Below are 22,635 nucleotides of genomic sequence, written 5' to 3'. Positions count from 1 at the left end.
GAAAACTATACATTAAGCTCTCTTTATGTTCTAAGTTTGGCGTTTGGAATCCTGAGTGACTTTTCTCAAAACCAGGTGTGCTTTAAAGAGCCCTGTGGAAAGAGCTTGATCACGTGGTCATCACTTAGAAATACAGGAAGAAGAGATTCACAAATCACTGACCAAAACTCAGGACGTTTTCTAATCTAACAGACAGATGAAAGATTAAAATGTAATTTGTGTTTAAGAACCAGTGCAGGACCATATGAATCTAGTGAAATGCACGGAAATTTTTATGAGGAGTTGTAATTTGGTAGCTTAGAAAAGTTACAATAATACAGATAGGCTTTAAGCCATAGTAAGTTGATTTTTTTTTTCTGAAATAACAATGTTCAAGATAAGTTCTCATGGAAAAGATGAAGTAGGAGGATTTCTTTTTCTCACCTTGTTTGTTGCTTTACATTTTTCTTTTAGGGGGTAGAGATTACAGATCAGCTTCATACAGGGTTATAAATGAGAGTACTATTAATCAGTACTAACTAATTTACTTTAACTTACTTATAAAGAGTAACACTGCCTTAAACCTTCATAAGCTATGCTCTATGTTTTTTGCAAGTTTCATATCTAAGAGGCAGCTTATTGGTGTGTGTTGGCCATAATCTTTACCTCTGAAGGAAGAAAGTTCAGAAACTGAAAGTCTGGTAACATAATCATGAGTTTTGTTACATTAACCCATGTAAGTTCATTATAGCAAGGAGCTGCATTGCTTATGGTGGTGGTGTTTACATTTCTTGATCTCAGAAGCACGTTCTAGGAATAGTAACCTCCAGGCTCCAGATTGTTACCTTTACTTATCGAAAATTTATTAGCATTCTAGAAGCACATCGTATTTGAATTTACAACACTGACTGTTGTAAATTTGCCAGAGGTCTTCCAGGCAAATTAAACCATATTTATTACACTGTCAAGTCCTCTTTAGAGATAAGGTTGAAGTAAAAACGGATGGCTACAAACTAGCTACTTCCTACACTTACTAGGGATAAAATGTAAAGTAAGATCAGTGAGATAACTAAAAACTTAATCTTATTTTGTCTGCACCAAATAAAATAGGGTGAACCAGGAGCTCCTGGAGAAGAAGGTCTCCAAGGAAAAGATGGATTAAAGGTAAACTACATATATATATATGTATGTATGTATGTATGTATATATTTTTAAGAAAATGTCTCATGTATCCTAGGCTGGCTTCAAACTCATAATTTATCCTGAGAATGGCTTAAACCTCCCAAATCCTGATATTATAGGATATATTCATTGCCATATATCAACCTCTACCTCCCAAGTCCTGATATTATAGGGTTTATTCATTGCCATATCTCAACGCCAAGGTATCACATCATATGTGCTGGACAAACACGAGCAAACACGAGTGTAGGCCCAGCCCTACACTGTAATTTTAAATGAAATATCTAAAATATCAGGCTTAATTACTTTGTGTGTCAAATAAAAAGAAGTACTTGTTACATAACATTATTTCACCGTGTTCTTAAAAATAAACACCTTTCATTGGGTTGCAGGGAGCTCCTGGAGGAAGAGGACTTCCTGGAGAAAGTGGAGAAAAAGGAGAGATGGGCTTACCAGGAACAGCAGGGCCCTCGGGTACGCCAGGTCAAATGGGTCTTCCAGTAAGTACTGCTGGTTCACTTAACTCAGTGCTACACAAACAGGTAAACACACACACACACACACACACACACACACACACACACACACACGTGCATGCACTCATCACACGCACATGCATGCACACCACACATGGAAACACACTTGCACACTTTGACCTCCTTCTGTATCTACACGGTGACTGGAGATGTTGAACTATCTGTTGAGTGACAAAACTGTGAGTCATCCTCAGATGCAAAGGTGGAGGGAAAGACACTTTTTCATCAGCAGCTGAATTTTTTACTGGGGAAAGTCTGTTGTCTCAGACTTTGTGTAAATATTCTGCATCTTTGTTCATAAAGCTCGCGTTCTTGTTATAGAATTACATCCTGGCCCTGGATTAAGATTCTTGCAAGCATGATATACTACCAGTTCCTGCTACTGAATTACATTGCTTTAAAGGAAATGCAAAATGTTGTAGCGAGAAAATTTTCTCCCCTTGAGGCAAATGTAAGATGTGGATAAATGAGAGCAACTTGTCTCCATTTAAACTATTAGGGTGCTTGTGGCACTCTTCCACTTACGGAGTTCTAGTCTTTGGGGTGGTTGTTTGCTTAAAGTTTTAACCGTTACTCTGCTCTGATACTTTTAAGCATGGGAGATTATTCTATTTTTATTTCTCTAAGTTGTCTTGACTTTAAAGATTGTTTGTTCCTTGGTAGATGAATCCTTATGATTCTACTAAACAATGACAAAAAAAAAGAAAAGAAAGAAAGAAAAGATGTCTCTCTCTTCTGTGCTCTGGCAATCTCCAGCCTTTTAAAGAATCAGAGTTGACTTTAAGCTGTGGAAGTCTTCTTCCTGGAAGATTACAGTTAAACAACGCAGCTCTTTCTTCCATTCTCTTATTTGCCACTTTCTTCTGGGCTCCTGTATTTCCACATGAGGTGTCTGTGAAGACTGAGGGACTAGCCCTGGGTGAATTCACCAGGCAGGCAGGCTGGCTGGCTGGGAAGAGAGCCATGATTCATAAAGTTGGTGATCGTTATGTATTTTTATCGTGTGTCTCTTCATTGGCTTCTGGCCTACAAATCAATGAAGTCATGTTGATGGGGCAGCCCTGCCCCAGTCAGCTCGGCTGAGTTTGCCTCCTGCCCCAGTCAGCTCAGCTGAGTTTGCCTCCCCCAGACTATGTTGAAAGGCAAGTCAAAAGCTCTCACTGGCTTTCTCATCACTCACAGTTATGCACTACAGCAATTCCTTTAGCTACAATGAAAACAGCTATAACACAATTACTATAATATGACATATATTCTCCCCAAATAATAGGTGATTGCACCAGCATATTTCAAACTGGCATTTAAAGAATGAGGGGAAGGGGGCTGGGGAGATGGCTCAGCAGTTAACAGCTCCTGCTGTTCTCAGAAGACCTGGGCTTGGTTCCCAGCACCCACATGGAGGCTAGCAACCACCTTCTGCAACTCAGTTCCAGGGAATCCGGTGTTCTCTCCTGACCTCTGCAGGCATCAGGCATGCACATGATGTGCACACATGTGCAGGCACAACACTTATATACAGAAATTAATTAGCTAATTAAACACAGAGAAAAGAATGTGGATAAAGCAAAAACATCATTGTGTTTGAACATTAGCACGTGGAGACTGTCCCCTCCACTTTTGCCATCATGGTAGATTGCCAATTTATCCACTACCCTGACATCTCAACACAGCAAACACAATGCCTTAAAGATTCTCCTATGAATCTATGTGTGATATTGTTCCACATTTCACCAGGAAAAAAATTCAGACTCACAACATTGTAACAGGTGCCAGAGCTGACAGCAATTCCTTTATCCTCTGACATTAGCATCCCCTAAACCTCAGTGAAATACTTACTTTGGGTCCTAGATTTTACCTTCCTGGGGTTCTTGATAGATTTTTTTTATTAATTTTAGAGAATTATTTTTTCCATTAACATCAGGGAAGTAGATTTGTAAGGAAGAAAAGTGACCAGTGCCAAGAAGCTGTGATTTCTGATAATTTTTTTTGTTATAATTTATTCACTTTGTATCCCAGCTGTAGCCAGCCCCCTCCTTTATCCCTTCCCAATCCCACCATCCCTCCCTCTTCTCTCATGCCCCTCCCCAAATCCACTGATAAGGGAGGTCCTCCTCCCCTTCTATCTGACCCCAGCCTATCAGGTTTCATCAGGACTGAATGCATTGTTTTCCTCTGTGGCCTGGTAAGGCTGTTCCCTCCTCAGGGGAAAGTGATCAAAAAGCCAGCCACTGAGTTCATGTCAGAGACAGGCCCTGTCCACTTTACTAGGGAACCCACTTGGACACTGAGCTGCCATGGGATACGTCTGTGCAGGGGCTCTAGGTTATCTCCACGCATGGTCCTTGGTTGGAGTATCAGTCTTAGAAAAGACCTCCGTGCCAGATTTTTGGTTCTGGTTCTCTCCTTGTGGAGATCCTGTTCTCTGCAGATCTTTCTGTCTCCACCTTCTTTCATGAGATTCCCTGCACTCTGCCCAAAGTTTAGCTATGAGCCTCAGCATCTACTTCAATACCCTGATGAGTAGAGCCTTTCAGGGGTCCTCTGTGATCCTGTTCCCGGTTTTATCCCTCTTCCGATGTTTATCCTGTTTGCCTTTCTGAATGGGGATTGATCATCCTACTCAGGGTCCAAGTGGATCAAAGACCTCAACAAAAAACCAGACACACTAAATCTGTTAGAAGAAAAAGTGGGAAGAGCCTTGAACTCATTGGCACAGGACACAGCTTCCTAAACAGAACACCAACAGCACAGGCTCTAAGAGCAACAATCAACAAATGGGACCTCATGAAACTGAAAAGCTTCTGTAAAGCAAAGGACACTGTCATCAGAACAAAACAACAGCCAACAGACTGGGAAAGGATCTTCACCAACCCTACACCTGGCAGAAGGCTAATATCCAGAATATATAAAGAACTTAAGACGTTAAACAGCAACAAACCAAATAATGAAATTTAAAAGTTGGATACAGTGCTAAACAGAGAATGATCAATAGAGGAATATGAATGGCAGAGAAACACTTGAAGAAATGCTCAAGGTCCTTAGTCATTTGGGGAATGCAAATCAAAACAACCCTGAGATTTCACCTTACATCCATCAAAATGGGTAAGAGCAAAAACTCAAGTGACAACACATGCTGGAGAGGTTGTGGAGAAAGGGGCTCCTCCATTGCTGGTGGGAATGTAAATTTGTACAATTACTTTGGAAATCAATCTGTCACTTTCTCGGGCAATTAGGAATAGTGCTACCTCAAGATCCAGCTGATAATTCTTGACAAATGGATGTTCTTCGGGGCTGTGAATATTGCCCAGGGGTAAAACAGATGTCTAGCATGCCGAGGTGAGTGTGTGTGTGTGTGTGTGTGTGTGTGTGTGTGCATTTGTAGCTAGTAATTTATGTTTCAGCATGGACTCCTAAAACAACTATCTTGAATGTAAAACAAAGGAAAAGAACGATCTAAGTGAACATAGCACAGCATCGTCAGAGACTCCGAGGATGGTGCCATACGACAGCTGGTGATGGGGAGAGCAGAGATGGAGCTGGGGCTCCAAACCAAGCATGGAAAATGATAAACACAGATTCCATCTGCTTCCTAATGTCTCCCAGGACCAATCCTGCCCAGTACGAATCTTTGTTACTTTTTTTTTTTTTTTAGCAACAACACATGTGTGTTTCCTTTTTACTCTTTTTTGTTGTTCTCTTTGGAATTTTAAATGTCTTTCAGCTCATAAACTCAATAAAAATACCATGGCATATTTTTTTCAAAGAATTTTATGATCCAAGGAAGTATTGCTTAATCAGGCAGCCTGATGTTGGTTTTAGTTTGTGCTTTTAAAATTGTTCCTTGGACAATGTCACAAAGATGCTACCTCCATTTTTACAAAATAAACAAGAAAAAGGGTGAGAGAAAAAAAATTTTTTTTTCAAAAGAAGAAGCTGATCTTGGAAGACTGAGAATGAGATCTGTGTTGAGGAAAACATCAATTGACAAATTCAGAATCCAAGCTGATGCTTGTCAAAACAAGAGAGAAATTATGCACATTTTCTGCATGAATTCTATTCTAAAATGCTCAGTTGCCTGAATGCATATCTTTACTAGGAAAGAAACATCTGTCTCACTTACGGTCGGTTATGCACATCTGCAGATTCTACCACAGTGGAATCTCATCGCTAAACACACGTGGAGCTATGAACTCCGGAGTTAGAGCATATTACAATGAGATTATTTTATTCTATTCTTTTAGTGGAAAATTCAGTTAGACTTCCCGAAATATGCCTTTTTGATCTGCTTAAGTTAGAATGAGAATTTCCTTGGAAACCCTAGAAAATAAATTGATTAGAAATTTGGAGTTGGTGGAGTTACATGACATTCAGGGATAAATATATGTATATCTATCTTGTCACCTGAGTATTTTTTGTGACTGTGTGAGGTTAAGGTTTCGTTTCATCCTAAGCATCACTGATACGCAAATCCTGCCCTGCCCACTGCTTTGAAACCTCTGCTACCCCACTGAAGAGCTGCATCGCTGGGCAAGCCAGCCTCTGACGCTACACTTCATACATTCGCTGCACAGAATGAAGCGCCGAGTGAAGCTCCTGTAGACGTCCCAGCAAGCCTGTTGACTTAACACGGCACTGTTCCTGGTAGTTCTGCTTCGGCACTGTTCCTGGTAGTTCTGCTTCCACCAGAAAAGATCTGCGATGTCTGCTGAACCTGAGGCTTCTGTGCAGATTTCCTTTGAAGAGAAGGCTGTGGCTCTGTGGCATTAAAACAGTATTTATTGGGGCTGGAGGGCTGCCTCCCCAGTTAGGAGCAGAGCTGCTCTTGCAGGGACTAAAGTTCAGTCCCCATGTCAGACAGCTTACTTGCAACTCCTGCTCCAAGGGATCTGACATCTTGGACTCCAGCAGACTGCTGTGCTCAGAGTGCATATCCCTATGTATAAACACATACACCTAACTGTAATTGAAAATGAAATCTTTAGACTGGCAAGGCTGCACCCCCTGCCACTGAGTTCATGCCAGAGACAGCCTCTGCTCCCCTTACCTGGAACCCCACATGGAGACTGAGTCTATGGACTACATCTGAGCACGGGTTTTACATCCTCTCCATGCATTATCCTGGTTGGGGTATCACAATGCAACCAGTCCTGATGAGACCTGATAGGCTAGGGTCAGATAGATGGGGAGGAGGTCCGCTGCTATCAGTGGACTAGGGGAGGGGCATAGGGGAAGAAGAGAGAGCGAGGGTGGGGTTGGGGGAGACAAGGGAGGGGGCCACAGCCAGGATACAAACTGAATAAATTGTAATAAATGATAATAATAAGAAGAAGAAGGAAAGAAATCTCAAGAATAAAAAAACAAAGTCTTTAAAAAGCAGCATTCACTTTTATTTAGCATTCTAAAGCTTTCTTCAGTCTTTCAGAGCATGATTCTATAAAACACAAATGTCCAGCAGTTTCTGGTACTTCCTACGGTCCTATGATTCTGCTAAGAACTGGGCATAGAGTGAAGTCCATGCTCATATACTGTAGTCATTGGATGAGAGTAATGCAATGTGTAAATAAACTAATAGCAAAAAATGTGAAGTGTAGAAATATATATGGTGTCATGAACGAAAACAATAGTTAAGGGTAGGAAAAATGATTAGTTAAGGACAGTGTTCTCATCATTTCTGTTGCTATAATCAAACACCTTAACCGAAAGCAATTTAGGAGAGAAAGAGATTATCTTAGCTCATAATTTTTGGCTACATCATAGGAGAAATCAAGGACTTGCTCATATCCTCATTTAACACAGAGAGATTAAACTCATGGGTCCTTGCTTGCTTGCTGTGTGTGTGTGTGTGTGTGTGTGTGTGTGTGTGTGTGTGCGTGTGCGCGCACTCAACTAGCTTTCTTCATTATTACACAGTTCAGGGTCGTATGCCTAGTGGATATGCTACTCACTGTGAGCTGGGCCTGCCCATATCAATTAAGGTCAAACAAGACATTACCATCTAGACATGCCCACAGGTTAACATGATCTAGACAATTCTTCAACTGATTCTTCCCACATGATTCCAAATTATGTCAAGTTGACAATTAAAAATAAACATCACAGATAGAAAACATAGCCCGCTGGGGCAGTTAACAGCTTCTTGAATAATGATTGACTGAGCTCAGTTCTGCAGTGTTAAAAAAGAATCTGTCATTCCAAGAACTAGCAAAGGCGGTGCGGCTGTGGGTCGGCTGTGCACCTTTAGAACCAGGAAGCAGCCGCAGCACAATGAATGCTCAGGGGTTTGTTGCTTTAAACTTGAAGGGATAGGCAGGAAGCAGAACACGGGGGTCTGGTTAGCAGAACATGTGAGGGATGCTGATTTGATTCAAAGAGTGGAGGAGAGAACATTGAAAGGCTTCAGGCAGAAAAATATAGTCTTTGGTGAGAATCTCTTCACAATCTCCGAATTTATTTAACATTGTCTAATGCCAGGAGCTATTAAGGGATAAACTAAAATAAACAAACAAACTACACTTGGGTGAGAATGTGTGCGATGCACCAAGACAGGTACATTAGGGAAATGGTGATCTTTTCAAAGACGTATGCAAGGGCATCAATCTACCTGTGCGCACAAAATTCAGTATACAGACTAACGCAGACAAGTTCCAAAGCTCAAACTGTAAACGTCTTAGAGGATGGCATGAACTCAGTGGTTGGCTCTTGATCACCTCCCCCTGGGGGAGCAGCCTTGCCAGGTCACAGAGGAAGACAATGGAACCAGTCCAGATGAGACCTGATAGGCTAGGGTCACATAGAAGGGGAGGGGGACCTCCCCTATCAGTGAACTAGGGGAGGGGCATGTGAGGACATAAGGGAGGGAGGGTGGGATTGGGAGGAGATGAGGGAGGGGGCTACAGCTGAGATACAAATTGAATACATTGTGATAAATGATAATAAAAAACTTTATTTAAAAATAACACTGTAGAAATATAACTTCAAATTTAATTAAAACAAAAAAAAATTTTTAAAAAATTAAAAAAAAATTAAAAAGAAAGCCTTAGAGGAAAATGGGCTGAAGGGGGGGGGTGGTAAATCTTCATGGCCTTAAAATAGGCCGAGACTTCTTTGGTAAAGATTAAAATAAAACCATAGAAAGTGACAAAAATAGTAATGGACCCTATTAAAAAGAGTTTTGTATATTTTAAATGTATATAATTCCTATACCCTGAATAAACTTGTTAAAAACGAAAATAGATGTTACAACTTTTTGTTTTGTTTTGTTTTGTTTTTTGAGACAAATTTTCTCTGTGTAGCCTTAGCTGTTTTGGACTCACTTTGTAAATGAGGCTGGACTTGAACTCACAGAGATCTGCCTGCTGGATTAAAGGCACGTGCCACCATGCCAGCCTGTGATGCAGCACTTCTGAAAGCAAAGTAACTGCCCTCATAAAGCTTGGAATACTCAAGTCTGAATCTCAACGTGGCCTGCTCTTTCACTACACAAAATCAAGACGCCTTCTGTATCAGCGTGAGATGTATAAACTATAGAAAGGGAATGCACCTGGGTAAGAACACTTGATGCACAAGCATGGGGACCTGAGTTCAAATCCCCAGCATCCTTTTAAGAAACTGTAACCCCAACCCTGTCGGGGGACAGAGTCAAAGGATATCCTAGGCTTGATGAACATTAGACTAAATTTAGACTCTGCAGGAGTCAGGTCATTCTTCTAGACCCCTTCTCTCTCCTCCTTGAGGAGAAGAACTAGAAATCTGCTTACTCCTCTGTAATAGTCACATCTCTTCGCCTTCTAGAAAAAGCCTTAAAGTGACAGTATCTTCTTAAGTACAGAAGAGGCTTGAGAGCTGGTACTCCAGACTGAACTTGTAAATTGTTTAAAATGAAGAAAAGGAGAATAGAGCAAGCCTCAAGACAATCCCTCCTTAAGCACATGAACCCTTTAGACTTAAAAAAGGGTGAAGTCCTGCTATTAAAGTACGCAAAAGAGAAATGTTTTAATAATAAATTTCTAATATGGATTGCCCATTACAGTGGAGATGGGAGGATCAGGAAAAAACAAGTTTAGTGGTAGGAGGAGGGAGTTTGAGAGTTGAGCTTGAGTACATAAACTTTGAGTTGTTTGTTAGAGATTCAAGAAGAGATGTAATTAGATAGTGTGATCAGGGCAGCCATAATTTAGGGATCAAGAGCATCCAGGTGGTGTTTAACAACATAGGGTAGGATGAGATCACCTAAGGAGATAAAAGAGTATTAAAACGCTGGATAGAGGAGGAGATATCCCCATTTAAGATGACAGGACTGCCTCACCAGGCCACAGAGGAGAGGATGAACTCAGTCCTCATGTAAATAGATGAGCTGGGGTGTCTGCGTAGGAGGCTCCCCTTTTAAGGAGAGAGGAGATGGGGAGGGATGTTGGGACTGGGAGGAGAGAAAGAGGTGCCTACAACCAGGATGTAAAATGAACAAGTAAATTAATTAATTAGTTAAAAATGTAAGTAGAAAACCAGGAAAGCATGTTGCAATGAAAATAAAGGCTTTAAGAAGTTTTAAATAAAAAAAAAAAGTTTCAAATAAAATAACCATTGGATTTGATTCTCCAGAGGTCAGTTTCAGTGATGGGAACAAAAGCTCAACCAAAGAGAGAAGAGAGATTGGATCCATGATTAGAAGAGTGAACACAACATTTAAAAGGTTTTGCTGTAAGTGGAGTAAACCAGCAAAATGGTTCTGGAAAGTTTCAGAAATAAATGAATGGGGGAGGGAAGGAAAGAAGAAAGGAAGGAAGGAAGGAAGGAAGGAAGGAAGGAAGGAAGGAAGGAAGGAAGGAAGGAAGGAAGGAAGGAAGGAAGGAAGAAAGGAAGGAAGGAAGGAAAGGAGAAGGAGAGAAAAAGGAAAAACACATAGCTTGAAGAGTCTCTCAAATAGCTTTGAACCTATTTGAATGGAGTTGGGAATGACACATCAGGAAAGACTTTGATGGTACAATCAGACTGGACACTTTCAGAAGGAGATGTGTGGGCAAGCGAGGAGGCCTGCCCTCAGCTCGGGAATGGACCCTTACTTCTCTGTTGGAGAAAAGCAGCAGAAGATATGTGTGGATAAACAGCAGCTGTAGGTTAGGTTTGGGAAAATAACTTCAGCTCCTGATTTGATTGCTACTGTATCTTAATGAGCTGGGAGACAAGATTACCAACTTGAAAATGAGGAGAGAAGGAAGCTTTTAAAATAGAGATGAGTACGCAATTTATCTTCAAAGAAACACCTCAGTTAAAGAGCTTATCACCCATGCCAACACTTTTTTGTAAGCACTGCCATAAACAAGTGATGCCTGACTGACTTGTTGGTGACAGTGGGTGTGCCTCCTGTCAGTGAGTGTGCAGATATTTGAATTTACTTCATTTAAAAGCACTGGTAAACCTAAAAGTCTTGTGATTTCCCTCATACCAATACTGTACCCAAAGCTTAACGTTTTAAAACGTTATAAATGTGAGTCACGTGTTTTACAAAATTGAACACAAGTCTATAGTCACCCCAATAGATGAAACAAACATTTATTAAAACTTGTATCAACACTTTTGCTATTATACTCACTGGAGAAACGTCAAAAGAAATGAGATAAGATTGGCATTTTTCCTTTCTTCTTAATATTACTCAGATTAATGCTGCTAATATTTATATAAATACAAATATTTGTATAAGAAAATAAATAGCCTATAAATTATAATTAGCAGGATTTCATCATTATGGCAGATGAAACATTAATATACAAAAATAGAATCTTTGTTTCTTTACCAATACCAAAGAATTTTTATTATATTCAGCCACAAAATCAAGCTCCTTGGATTAAGTCTTACCAGAGTATTTGTAAAATTTTGTAGATTTTTCCAATTTGAGAACAATATAACCTAAGTAAACCCTAAAAACACGAAGCATATGGGCAGAGATTTAATATTCATGAAGAGGAAAACTTATTACCGTTAAATTATTTCTAAACCAGTTTACATTTAATACAATCTCAGTCAAAAATCTCTATAGGATTTTTTGTAGAAGTTGATTGATTAAAAATTAACTCAAAATTTGTACTGAAGATTAGAACACTTAAAAAAAAAACCTTTATGAGTTTATTCCTTAACAGTAAACCCATTAAATTTCAAACAAATTCTGTTAAAGTGATTGATGTTTTTAATAATAATAATAATAATAAAAATAAAACATGATTTATTCAGAATAGAAATACAAAATCTACATAAATCAACATGGTGATTGGTAAGCTTCCAAATTTTCCTTTTGCTTATCTCTTTGTTTACTCTCCATACATTAGTTTGTATGTTGTGAATTGTTAAGATAAGCTTTTTCTCTTATAATAGATTAGAACACTTTTAAAGAACCACCTGAGAGTGCATAGAGAGGAAGGCAAATGAGATGGCTTAACTTACATGATACCAGAGTATTATTATGGTTACCATGATATGATTAATTTTATATGGTTTACAGATGTCAATAGAAAATGCCCTGAAATCAGATCTGAGTCTGTATTGAAACCTGATGTTCGGTCATTTGATTTATTAATATTTAATAATTTTGTATTAATAAAGAAAATTACTATATAATAAATTATAGTGTAATAACTGATGGTCCATACAGGAAAAATAATCTCACACACACACACACACACACACACACACACACACACACGTGTGTGTGTGTTTATACAAGCCAGCAATTCAACTCAAGGAGAAACAAATGAAACTCTAGGCACAGTCATGTGCAAATTTACGTATTGCAACATTATGAAGTAGAAGAAAGTCTAATCGCCGGAAAACATGGTTAAACTGTGGTCTTACCATGTGGAACCCTACAGCAGTTAAAAATGTGGAAGGATTAAAGACACAGAGGATAATGGCAAAAACAAAGGGAATGAGGATCAGAAGGCATTTAGTACGACACTACCCAGAGTTTAAAGGTGTAGAACAGTAGTGCTATTATCCACCATGTGCTGCAGCGTGGGCAGAGGAGGAATGCCCTAACTGTGAAGAATTGTGTGGGGATAGCAGAGAGTCCCAGACAATGATCATACCAGATCATCCCCCCTCACCCAGCTCACTGTGAAAAGTAGAGATTGTGCTTCATTCCAGTCCCATACGCATGTGTTGGTCTTGTTCTTTACATGAGTAGCGAGCATATGAGATTTCATTGAATTTCTATTGTCTTTACATGTATTTAATTACTGAATACTAAATACTCAAAGGGCAGAGGTTAGTGAAAACTAACTTCATTGAGCCCTTCGTTAGAAGCCAATATTTTCCAAGCTTAATGTGCACAGTTATCTTCATTTGCTTGCTTAGTTACACATCCAAGAGTTTTTATTATATCCTCCTTTTATTTAAGGAACAAACAGAGGTTTTAAAAAAAACTACGGAATGTGTGAGTATGTCTCTGTGTAGGAATACGTGAGTGGGTGCCTGTAGAGGAGAGCCTGGAACTGGAGGCAGGTAATTGTGTGCGCCATCTTGGGTCTTCTGCAAGAGCAGTTATTGTTCCCAAAGGCTGAGCCATCTCTCTAACCCTCATTTGTCAGTGGCTGTGTGGCAATTAAGACCAGAAAAGTCTGACAGCTAAAGCTCTGTGGAAGTTAATCAGCTTCTTTTGAAATTTTTTGTTTATTTATTTGCAAGGGAAAGTCTCCCACACAGAGCAGCTCTCATTTCTCCCTCTGGATGCAGCTGTGATGCAGCCATCAAACATATCTCCTTCGGACTCTGAAGTCAGGGACTGGGACTAGAATAGTGCTTGCTGGGAAGTGTAAGGTGTGAGTCACTTCCTTGGGTGTCTGTTTATTCATTCAACAAATATTTATCAAGGGCCTGCACAGCCCAGTGGTGAACCACCATTTATTTCTCGTCTACCTACGCCTGCCAAGCTTCAGGGACACAAATCTGAAATTTCCATTTCGATTTCCAACTAATGAAAAGAAAACTGTAATTATTACTACCCATTTTAGGACTGGCAGCCTGGCGCACTATAGATTACACTTCTTCACTGTTGATGCACAGCTCCGTGCAGCACCACACTCTTACCTTAAAAACTACTTTGCAAAGAAAACAAATTACCAGTTGAAATCAAAATGTTGTTTTACCTTGCTACAACTGCCTCTTTTCTCCTTGCCTTTCCCCTTTTTCTTTAATTCTTTTTGCCTCCTTTTCATTCTCCACTTCAGTGGTATTTTGAGACTTGCCTTGACCATATGGGAGATACGTTTTATAACCTTGTTCTTTCAATGAAATGCTGAGTTAAATGCAGCTCACTAAAATGAATGCATTTGGGTGCACTTTCATCACATTCTCATTAATTAAAGTGGGTATATTCCAAGAAACTTTCTTCCTAAGGAACAGTTCAGGGTTTGTGTTGACCCATATGTGCATATGACGTTCATAGAATGGTAACAACTTTGCCTTTTAATCATTCTAACATTTTAAAACAACTATAGAAATGAGTGTTAAAAATTAACCTTTGTTTATATTTAGTGTTTATTTCACTGATTATCTGACAGAAGTATTCAAAGCCTAGTTTTTTTTCTTTAGTCATTTTTTCTTTTTTATATTGAATGATCAGGGACCTGAAGGAAATGTGGGAACCCCAGGACAAAGAGGTCGACCAGGGAAAAAGGTAATTTTTTTCCATCTTTTTATGTGAGTTTTCTTTCTTCTTACCTCCAAAGATCTACAGAGCACTACAATGGCTGTGTTTGCATTAGCCATGTGGTGATCAAGACTTATAAATGTGTCGTTAGCGCCTAAGTGGTTAGTCCAATAGTGCATGTTACCACCATTGTTTGAGGGCAGATTTCCCACTTGATAGCTTGGAAAGTAAAACTTGGCTTTCTTTCTTTTGTCTCTTATTTACCACAAAGCCATGGATAAGGAAAGATATAAAACAAAAATATTTCATTTGGGCCATTTGAGAACAAGTTTAGTAAAATATCGGGGGAAATTTGGGGCTTACTCTTATTTGTAGGTTAATAGAAATGGTTTCTTAATAGAAAATGTTGGTTTTTCTCGCCTTCCTCCTGTAACAAAATCCAGAAATCAAGAAAATTTTTCACTTGCTTATTTTTTCTTTTTCCAAAAAGATCGAAATCCCTGATGTGTTTATAAGATCCTAATATGTTACTGTGAAAATGCATCTTTGTATCATATCAATAATTTGTCCCAGTATTGGTGAAGTATGGTTAACAGGTTTTCCAACAGACAACTGAGTACACAGAGTTAACTTAAAATCTGTACTGCCTCAAATGTTTAGTTCTTTACCCGAGCCATCATTTTCAGCTTTAGTCAATAGAAGGTTAAGAAAAGTTTTAACTACCATTTCTAACTTTGAAAATACACCCCCTATCATTAAGTCTCTTTCATGATACTTGATAATGCAACTAGCATCAGTCTGAGTTTGGGGAGTTTTATAATTGCCTGGCAGCATTTGCTCCAAAGCAACACACACACACACACACACACACACACACACACTCAAATATAGCTTTTAAGCACCCACGTTGTGGGTCTAGAGAAATGTCTGTCAGTGCAATGCCAGAGGCATGCAGGTTTCTAAAGGATATGAAGTGGTGCAAGAAACAACATGGATCCTTGCAGACGTGTTTCGGGCAGGAGGCTGATGACCCTGCAAGTCCAGAACTGTGTGCTCACTCTTAAGAAACAACATGGATCCTTGCAGACGTGCTGCGGGCAGGAGGCTGATGACCCTGCAAGTCCAGGGTCACTCACTGTGTGCTCAGTCTTTCTGGCGTGCCGTAGCTATCTGGGATGCTGAAGTTCTCTGTAGAAATGGACATTTCATGAGGCCTCATTTCTCACAATTACAATACACACATGCAAAAGAGAGACATGTATGTGGCAAAGTATGTTTGAAAGCTGGTTACACAGGACTTCTCCCAAGCACGCTTGGTTGTTTGTTTGTTTTTTAATGTCCTTTTAATTTCTTTTCAAAACTATTATTATTTTTAAATAACATGTGACCATAGTTTCTTATTGTTAACGATAATCTGGGGTGTTAAGTTGAAACAAAATATTTAATTTGCACAATTGTAGGCCAATGTAATAGCATATATAGTGATGTGTGTGTGTGTGTGTGTGTGTGTGTGTGTGTATGTGTGTGTGTATGGTGTATGAGAGAGAGCGAATACCCAGTAGTCAGGCAGCAGAAACAGGAAGATCGCCCATGAGGTCAAGGCTAACTTGATCTACCTAGTAAGCTCCAGACCATTCACAGGTACACAGTGAGATTCTGTCTCACAAAACAGACCTATATCAGTAACAGTAATCCATAAGATTCTGCTTGCCACGTACCTGAGCTATTCACATACATGGTATAGTTGAATTACTTAATGCATATACCTTCATTCATGCTAATGTCATCCACAGGGTGATAAAGGACAAATAGGACCCATGGGAGAAGTCGGAAGCAGAGGCTCCCCTGGACAAGTTGGGGGAAGCGGCCCTAAAGGTGCCAGAGGAACTAGAGGTGCTGTGGTCAGTATTTGATTTCTTTTCAGCTCTGAGTCACTGTGGATGGAAAAGAACTGAATCCATGCTCTCAGAGAGTCATCCTTGATTGACTTCACAGAGTGCAGAGGTTCCACGGAAAATAATCTATCTCCGTGGCATGGCGGGACTCACAGGCATTCCGCAGCATTAAACAGCTTAGTGAGTTTTGGATATGAAAAAGGAAAGGGAAAATTGAAAATGGAAATAAAATATGAAACGGGGTTTTAAAAATCGGATTTTAACTTCGAAGCTAAGTAGGAAAGTTTATACACTGAGCACTTGAAATCGGGATTTAATATCTGTCTAAAGCTATTGTCGTGCTGGCAAATTGTTTTGAAAATTAAGTGAACTTGAAATGTGTTTCCATTCACTGCTTGAACCCGGCGCGCTTAAACTCAAGATTATCTTTCTAAACAGCTGGGGCAAATCTCCCCAACATCTATTTATCTCATCTTTTGCATGAACTCAGCCTGACATGGGGATGCCTCAGAGCCTGGGTCGGGCAAACTGTGTTGCTGGTATGCGCGTGACCTGTTCAGAAAACCATAGCATGAAGAAGACATTTCAAAGATAATCTTATTCCCTGAATTTATGTATAACATGTGGTTGCAGTAATCTCATTTCCAATTAAATAGCCAATGCCAGACCTATAACCAAGGCCTTTGAGAGCCCAGGTCTGTTTGCTTTCTCAAGAAAATTTGCCACTATTTACTAACAGCTTGGCACCCAGGCCTTAAGTCATTTTGTGTCAGTATTTCTCTGCCTTTTGCCCATGTTTTAAAGATATTATATGAAGTGATGAATTTTTTAATAAACATAAGAATTAATGCAGCCCAAAATATTTCCTTTAATGGAAGCTTCTACTTTTGAATTTTTCCTGTAAAAGTATTCAGCTTTAAAGGCTTTTAAATATATTTTTAATTAAAATATAATTATATCACCTCCTCTCTTCTCTTTCCTGTGTACCCTCCCTCCAGGCCCTCCCATGCCCCCCACTTCCCCTCAAATTTATGGGTTCCTTTTCCTTGATTATTATTGTTACATATACCTATAGATGCACAAATATACACACAAGGCCTTCTCAGTCCATTTTCCAAAAGCTACAGCTCCACTGTCCATATTTTATATTAATTCATTTAGTGTTTGATAATGTGATAAATAAGAATATATATGTAATTTTTGCTTTCACATTTAAATTTCCATTGTTATAACTATGTAATATATACTTTTTCTTCTGAAAGTTTCTTGTTAATAAATATATGTGTATATATACACATATATACACACACATACATACATACATACACACACATACATACATACATACACACACACATACACAGGACATGTTTCCACTTTGGTGGCTATTTCTTCTTGTTAATTTGCAACCATTACTCAAAAATATAAAGTGTTTATATAATTTGTCAAGCAGGTTACAAAATAAATTACAAATGATTCCTTCTCTTTCAATTATCTATTAATTTTTTCTTTTGCTAAGCAGAAAATTTTAACTTTAATAGTCAAAGCTGTCAGTATTTTCCTTTACATTTCCTGGGTTTTATTTTCTTATTAGAAATTCCCCACCTAAAGTATGCAAAATCTTCTTTAAACAAAATGTTCTTCCATATTTCATCCTGAAACATTTATAACATTGTTTTTAATTCTTTAAGCCATGTAGAGATGTTTTTGTTTCTTTAGTTATGGAAGATAGATGTCTGTCTTCCCCCACTGAATGTTTTCTTAATTTTACTATTTAACATTCAATGTATTTTCCATTTCATGTAAAGCTTTTACTGTAACTAAAATCAAGTATGCAGTGGTTTAATCAGTCAGTCAGTCAACTTGTGGTCCATGGGAGCCTGATCTGTCTATCATACATCCTTTGAGGTCTGTTAGAGCAAATCCTGGGTGTTTCCATTCTCAGAGAAGCCTGGCTCTTACGCTCATCATATGCGTGAACTTTAGAATCGGCCCTTCCGTTTCTACTAACCCCTGACCTTTCTACAGAGAAACATGAGACATCTTTCCACTCACTCATTGCTCACGAATCTCTGATTAGAGCTATACCATTTTCCTCTGCTCTAACATCTTTTGTATAAGGAGTATTCTAGTTTTCAATAAGTTTTATTCTCATTAATATAATTCCTTATCCTTCATACTATTTTATTAGAGCTGTGTAAGAAATCTATTTTCATACTTTGAGCACACATTCAGTGAATAAACTTACGGTGAAGAAAGATATAGCCTTCCATGTTTATTCTTTTGACTTAGTACATTGATTGGAATCTGGAGAGTGGTAAGGACTGCAGAGGTAAGGTCATGTGACAAGGAGCAGTCCCTGTCCCTGGAGAGAACCCTCCTGAGGTCTCAGGTCGAGTATTATTTCTGAAATATGCTTTCTTCCATAAGAGAAATCTCCTTTCTTTCTTAAAGGAGAGTTTCAACTAGGAGATTTAGGGTTTTACTAAATTCTTCATTTGTTTGGGTCAGAGTTCCAGTTATGACATTCCAGTCTTTGATCCACTTTGAATTTATTTGTGAACAAAGGAAAGATGTGAATTTACTTTCATTCTTCCACAGGTAGACATGGAGATCTCGCAGCACCGTTTGCTTCTCTCCCATGCTTCTCTCCTATTTACTGTTTTTGCCTGGACCATTGCCTTACTGGAGTGAAGATGTTACTGCATTTTAACATGAGCTTGTTGTCAGAGCATTGTATCTGTGTTCTCCCTCTAAGCAGATGTTGGTGTCATGTCAGAAGACTCACAAAAAGCTAAAGATGCACACAGAAGGCCAACTAGAAAAAGAAATGTAACTGGGAGACACCTCTCTCCCAACAGATCTGCAAATCACAGGAAGAAACACACACACAGGGGATTAGAAAACAAGCCACTTGGAGACCTCCAAAACCTTGGAGCCCCTCAAAAACTGAGCTCAAAGATAATGTAATAGCTGAAATACAAGAAAAAAGTCATAATCTTCTATAAATGTTCAATGGTCACAGGGAGGCCCTTTGGTTCGTTTTTAGTAAATATGATTTAATCTACATCTTTCTAACTGGCACTAGCTATATTTCTCTTCCCTTTATGTTGGTATTTTAAACAGCCTGCAATTACAAATTCTGTTTTCTTCTTAGGAAGAGTTGTTCTGAAGAATTTTTAAATTTAAGTAGATCCTTTTTTGTGTATCTTTGCTCCTTTCTTACTGTGTCTCATCACATGCAGAGAATAGAATCTGCAATTCCTGCTTTGAAGAACTAAACTTTTGTTTGAGACCGTATGTGCTGAACATTTGTGAGGTTGTGTGTTTTCTATGGATGTGTGCGCACAAAATTCCACCCTGTCTCTGTGACATTAAGCTCGTTTACTGAACTCCTCGATCTACAGCATTCTTCTTAGTCTCTCACCGAATTCTAAGAGAAATGATCTCTCCCAACACTCAGCTCTGTGTCGGTCCCGCGTGTAGCAGATACGTTCTTAGGGACATTAAGGTGCATGGCCCCTGTTTTCACTAAGCTTCACACCTTTCCTTTCTCCTGGTAGCAGCGCCCATGTATCCGTTCTCGGAGCCAGCAGCAGCCTTCGGTCACGCCTCTCTGGACCAAGTTACACAACAGCCTCATTTAACCTCTAAGCAAACGCCGCGGCTGCTCTGTACTCAGAACAAGCAAGGAAGCAGGAAAAGCTTCTGACCCCTTTCCCAAATTAGTCCAGCTGACTCCACCCAGCCCCTTCAATATCTTTGTTTTCAGAGCCTGAAACTTCTTTGAAACTATTTGCACATCAGAAACAATTTCCTTCTGTCTCTGTGTTCAGACCTGTTTTTTGCCTCAAATCACAAAGTTATGTTTATCTTCCAGGGTTATTTCAAGTAAACAAATAAATATCTTTCCCCCTTTTCTCATGCCATTCATCTCAATCTAATGAGCATAGAACCTTCTTTAAAAGCTTTAGCACTTTTTCTTCTGTTACCTTCAGTTAGTATTGTAAATGCATCATTTCATTCCAGTATAAAAATCCTTGTAATGTATAATTTCTGAATTCTTATTTAAATTGGCTTTTCACAGTTCTTTCTCAAACTGAAATATGTTCCTATCCAAATCCTGATTCATGGTTAATAATTGTAACGTGAACTTTTTCAAATACAGCAAAATAAATGTTGTATATTAGATACGGTGTAGAAACCTAATCAAGTGTACATCCACAGGCAGATTCCGCGCCTGCTTGGTATAACACATGGCAATTCACAAACCTATCCCGAGCTTTCATGTCCTTACCTTCTTTTTGTTATGAGACCCACACAGGAGAAACCAGTGTGCAAACTCTTTGAAAATATAAAAAACAGGCCAGTTTTACAATCATTATTACTTTAGCTGTTTTTCAGCTGCCTGGGCAATCTTTTTAATAGATTAGGAGCATTTACTGATCAGCCTTTAATTTATATGGCTTGGTCTTCTGTAGAATACCGATAACAATAATCTTATTATGGTAATGGCACACTCATCGCTGGTATTTCCAACCTACAAACTTTGACTCATATTAAAGTCATACTCCTGAAAGCATCCGGAACCACCTATGAAGATGGAGCTGTTCTGAATCCCGAAGCCATAACATCAAACACTATCAGATTCCACTTTCTGATATCCAGCAACCACAGACTTTGACAGACAACAACTGCATTTCCAACCACCTTCTAGGAGGCAGCAGCATTCCAATAAGTGAACGTGTTTTTCAATACTGAGTAGGCACAGACCAGAAATGATCCAGAAACATTGTTTGTGGGATTTTTGTGGTTCTAAAGAAACACATAAAAAAAAATCGGGGATGTCATTTTATTTTTCTGTTTTCCCAATTGTACTGTGTAGAATTTCAACCCATGAAAATCTAAAGGTAAAAGTTTCAATAATAGATACAGACATTTAATAATTTAAACATTTGTGTTTTATCTCATATTTATTTTGATTTTTAGGGTCCATTAGGATTGATGGGACCTGAAGGAGAACCAGGGATCCCTGGATACAGAGTAAGCATTTCTAATTATATATATATATAATATGTAATATATGTTATATATCCTATTATTAATATTATTATAATATATAATATATTATCACAGACAGGAAAGCACTTTTATTTCATATTATATTCCAAACATGCAAATTAAAATTTACTTTTTTCTTATTAAAACTGTATTATAAAGAACATGCAAGTGAAAAACAAATGCAATGAAGTTAGACCCAAAGTCTCACATTTCTGTGCAATTAGAATGGTCATTGTGGAGCTTCGTACTGGATTTTACACCTTTTCTATCATATATATAGGTATCCACCACCAATAAAAGAAAGTTCTAATATGTAAAGTAAGCCCTGTTCTTTAAAAAGGTTTGTTTCCCTTGATAAAGCATCGTGATGTATCTAATTCTCAACTTCTATTCAGCCTATCACACTTTTCTTCTCAGAATACTGCAATGAATTATAGCATGGGCTTGGGAGAAATAGCACATGTCTGCTTTCTCTGGGGACTATCTCTCTGCTTGTCCCTCTTCTTATAGGGTCATCAAGGTCAGCCAGGACCCTCTGGATTGCCAGGACCTAAAGGAGAAAAGGTGAGTGTGTTGTGTTTGGCCTTTTAATTCCAAAGTTACGTACTAAGCCTATGATTTCTCTCCAAGTGAATGCCTGAAAATGTTGCAAAAGATAGAAGAACCACCTTTCAAGCTGGAAAATTCGCAAATTCTAGTAGGATATAAACACCAAGGAATGAAAATTTAAATAAATTATTAAAATAGCTTCCATGGATTAATTGAAGATTGAGATGAAGCAGTATATGTGAAGGTGTTTTCTGATACACAGTTTCATAAAAGCAAAATTATTTATTGAAAGAGGATGTGAGGTAATGAGTGAAATGACCCTAGCATACAAATATTAACTTAGATTTAAAGTTTCTAATGCTTTAAAAAAAAAAAACTATAGCACAACTCAGCTTATGAGTAAATTGAAGGCCTACATGTTAGGAAATTTTCTAAGATTCATTCTCTGTGATGAAAAGCAGATTAATACTTCCAAAGACCATATACAAACAAGAACTGTATATGAGATGTGATACATTTAATTCTTTAACTACAAAGCTTTCACTTAAATAAAGTAAAAAAAAAATAGAAAATAAGAGTTTTTTGAATGTGCTTTCTTAATTTAGCTGCATTAATAAATTTTCATGTTCTTTTTAGGGCTACGCAGGAGAAGACAGCCAAGTCTTAGGACCTCCTGGGCCCCGAGGTGAACCAGTAGGTCTTTTCTAAAATTATTTCGGTACCTAAGGATGAAAGTCAGTCAGAAGCTTTTGATGCCAAACATATCTTGTCAGAGTTTTATTTGGCTAGTTTCATA

At 38.5% G+C, this 22,635-nt stretch overlaps 1 protein-coding gene and 1 long non-coding RNA gene across 3 annotated transcripts in view; one reads left to right on the top strand and one right to left on the bottom strand.

The window, feature by feature from the left end:
* Col24a1 (collagen type XXIV alpha 1 chain) overlaps positions 1-22,635 on the top strand; it is a 249,978-nt gene that overhangs the window by 164,233 nt on the left and 63,110 nt on the right. For both annotated transcript variants that reach the window (XM_060392579.1, XM_060392578.1), the window contains exons 36-42: positions 1,090-1,143; positions 1,554-1,661; positions 14,308-14,361; positions 16,128-16,235; positions 21,219-21,272; positions 21,801-21,854; positions 22,476-22,532. In XM_060392579.1, coding sequence (XP_060248562.1) covers positions 1,090-1,143; positions 1,554-1,661; positions 14,308-14,361; positions 16,128-16,235; positions 21,219-21,272; positions 21,801-21,854; positions 22,476-22,532 — 489 coding nt within the window. The remainder of the gene's footprint in view (positions 1-1,089; positions 1,144-1,553; positions 1,662-14,307; positions 14,362-16,127; positions 16,236-21,218; positions 21,273-21,800; positions 21,855-22,475; positions 22,533-22,635) is intronic.
* Positions 1-22,635, bottom strand: part of LOC110562455 (uncharacterized) — a 122,716-nt gene that overhangs the window by 87,136 nt on the left and 12,945 nt on the right. The gene's annotated exons all lie outside the window — the stretch shown is intronic.

The sequence above is a fragment of the Meriones unguiculatus genome, chromosome 10, assembly GCF_030254825.1.
Source record: "Meriones unguiculatus strain TT.TT164.6M chromosome 10, Bangor_MerUng_6.1, whole genome shotgun sequence".
NCBI classification, from domain to species: Eukaryota; Metazoa; Chordata; class Mammalia; order Rodentia; family Muridae; genus Meriones; species Meriones unguiculatus.
The sequence above is the reverse complement of the archived record's forward strand: the minus strand, read 5'-3'. Positions and strand labels throughout refer to the sequence as shown.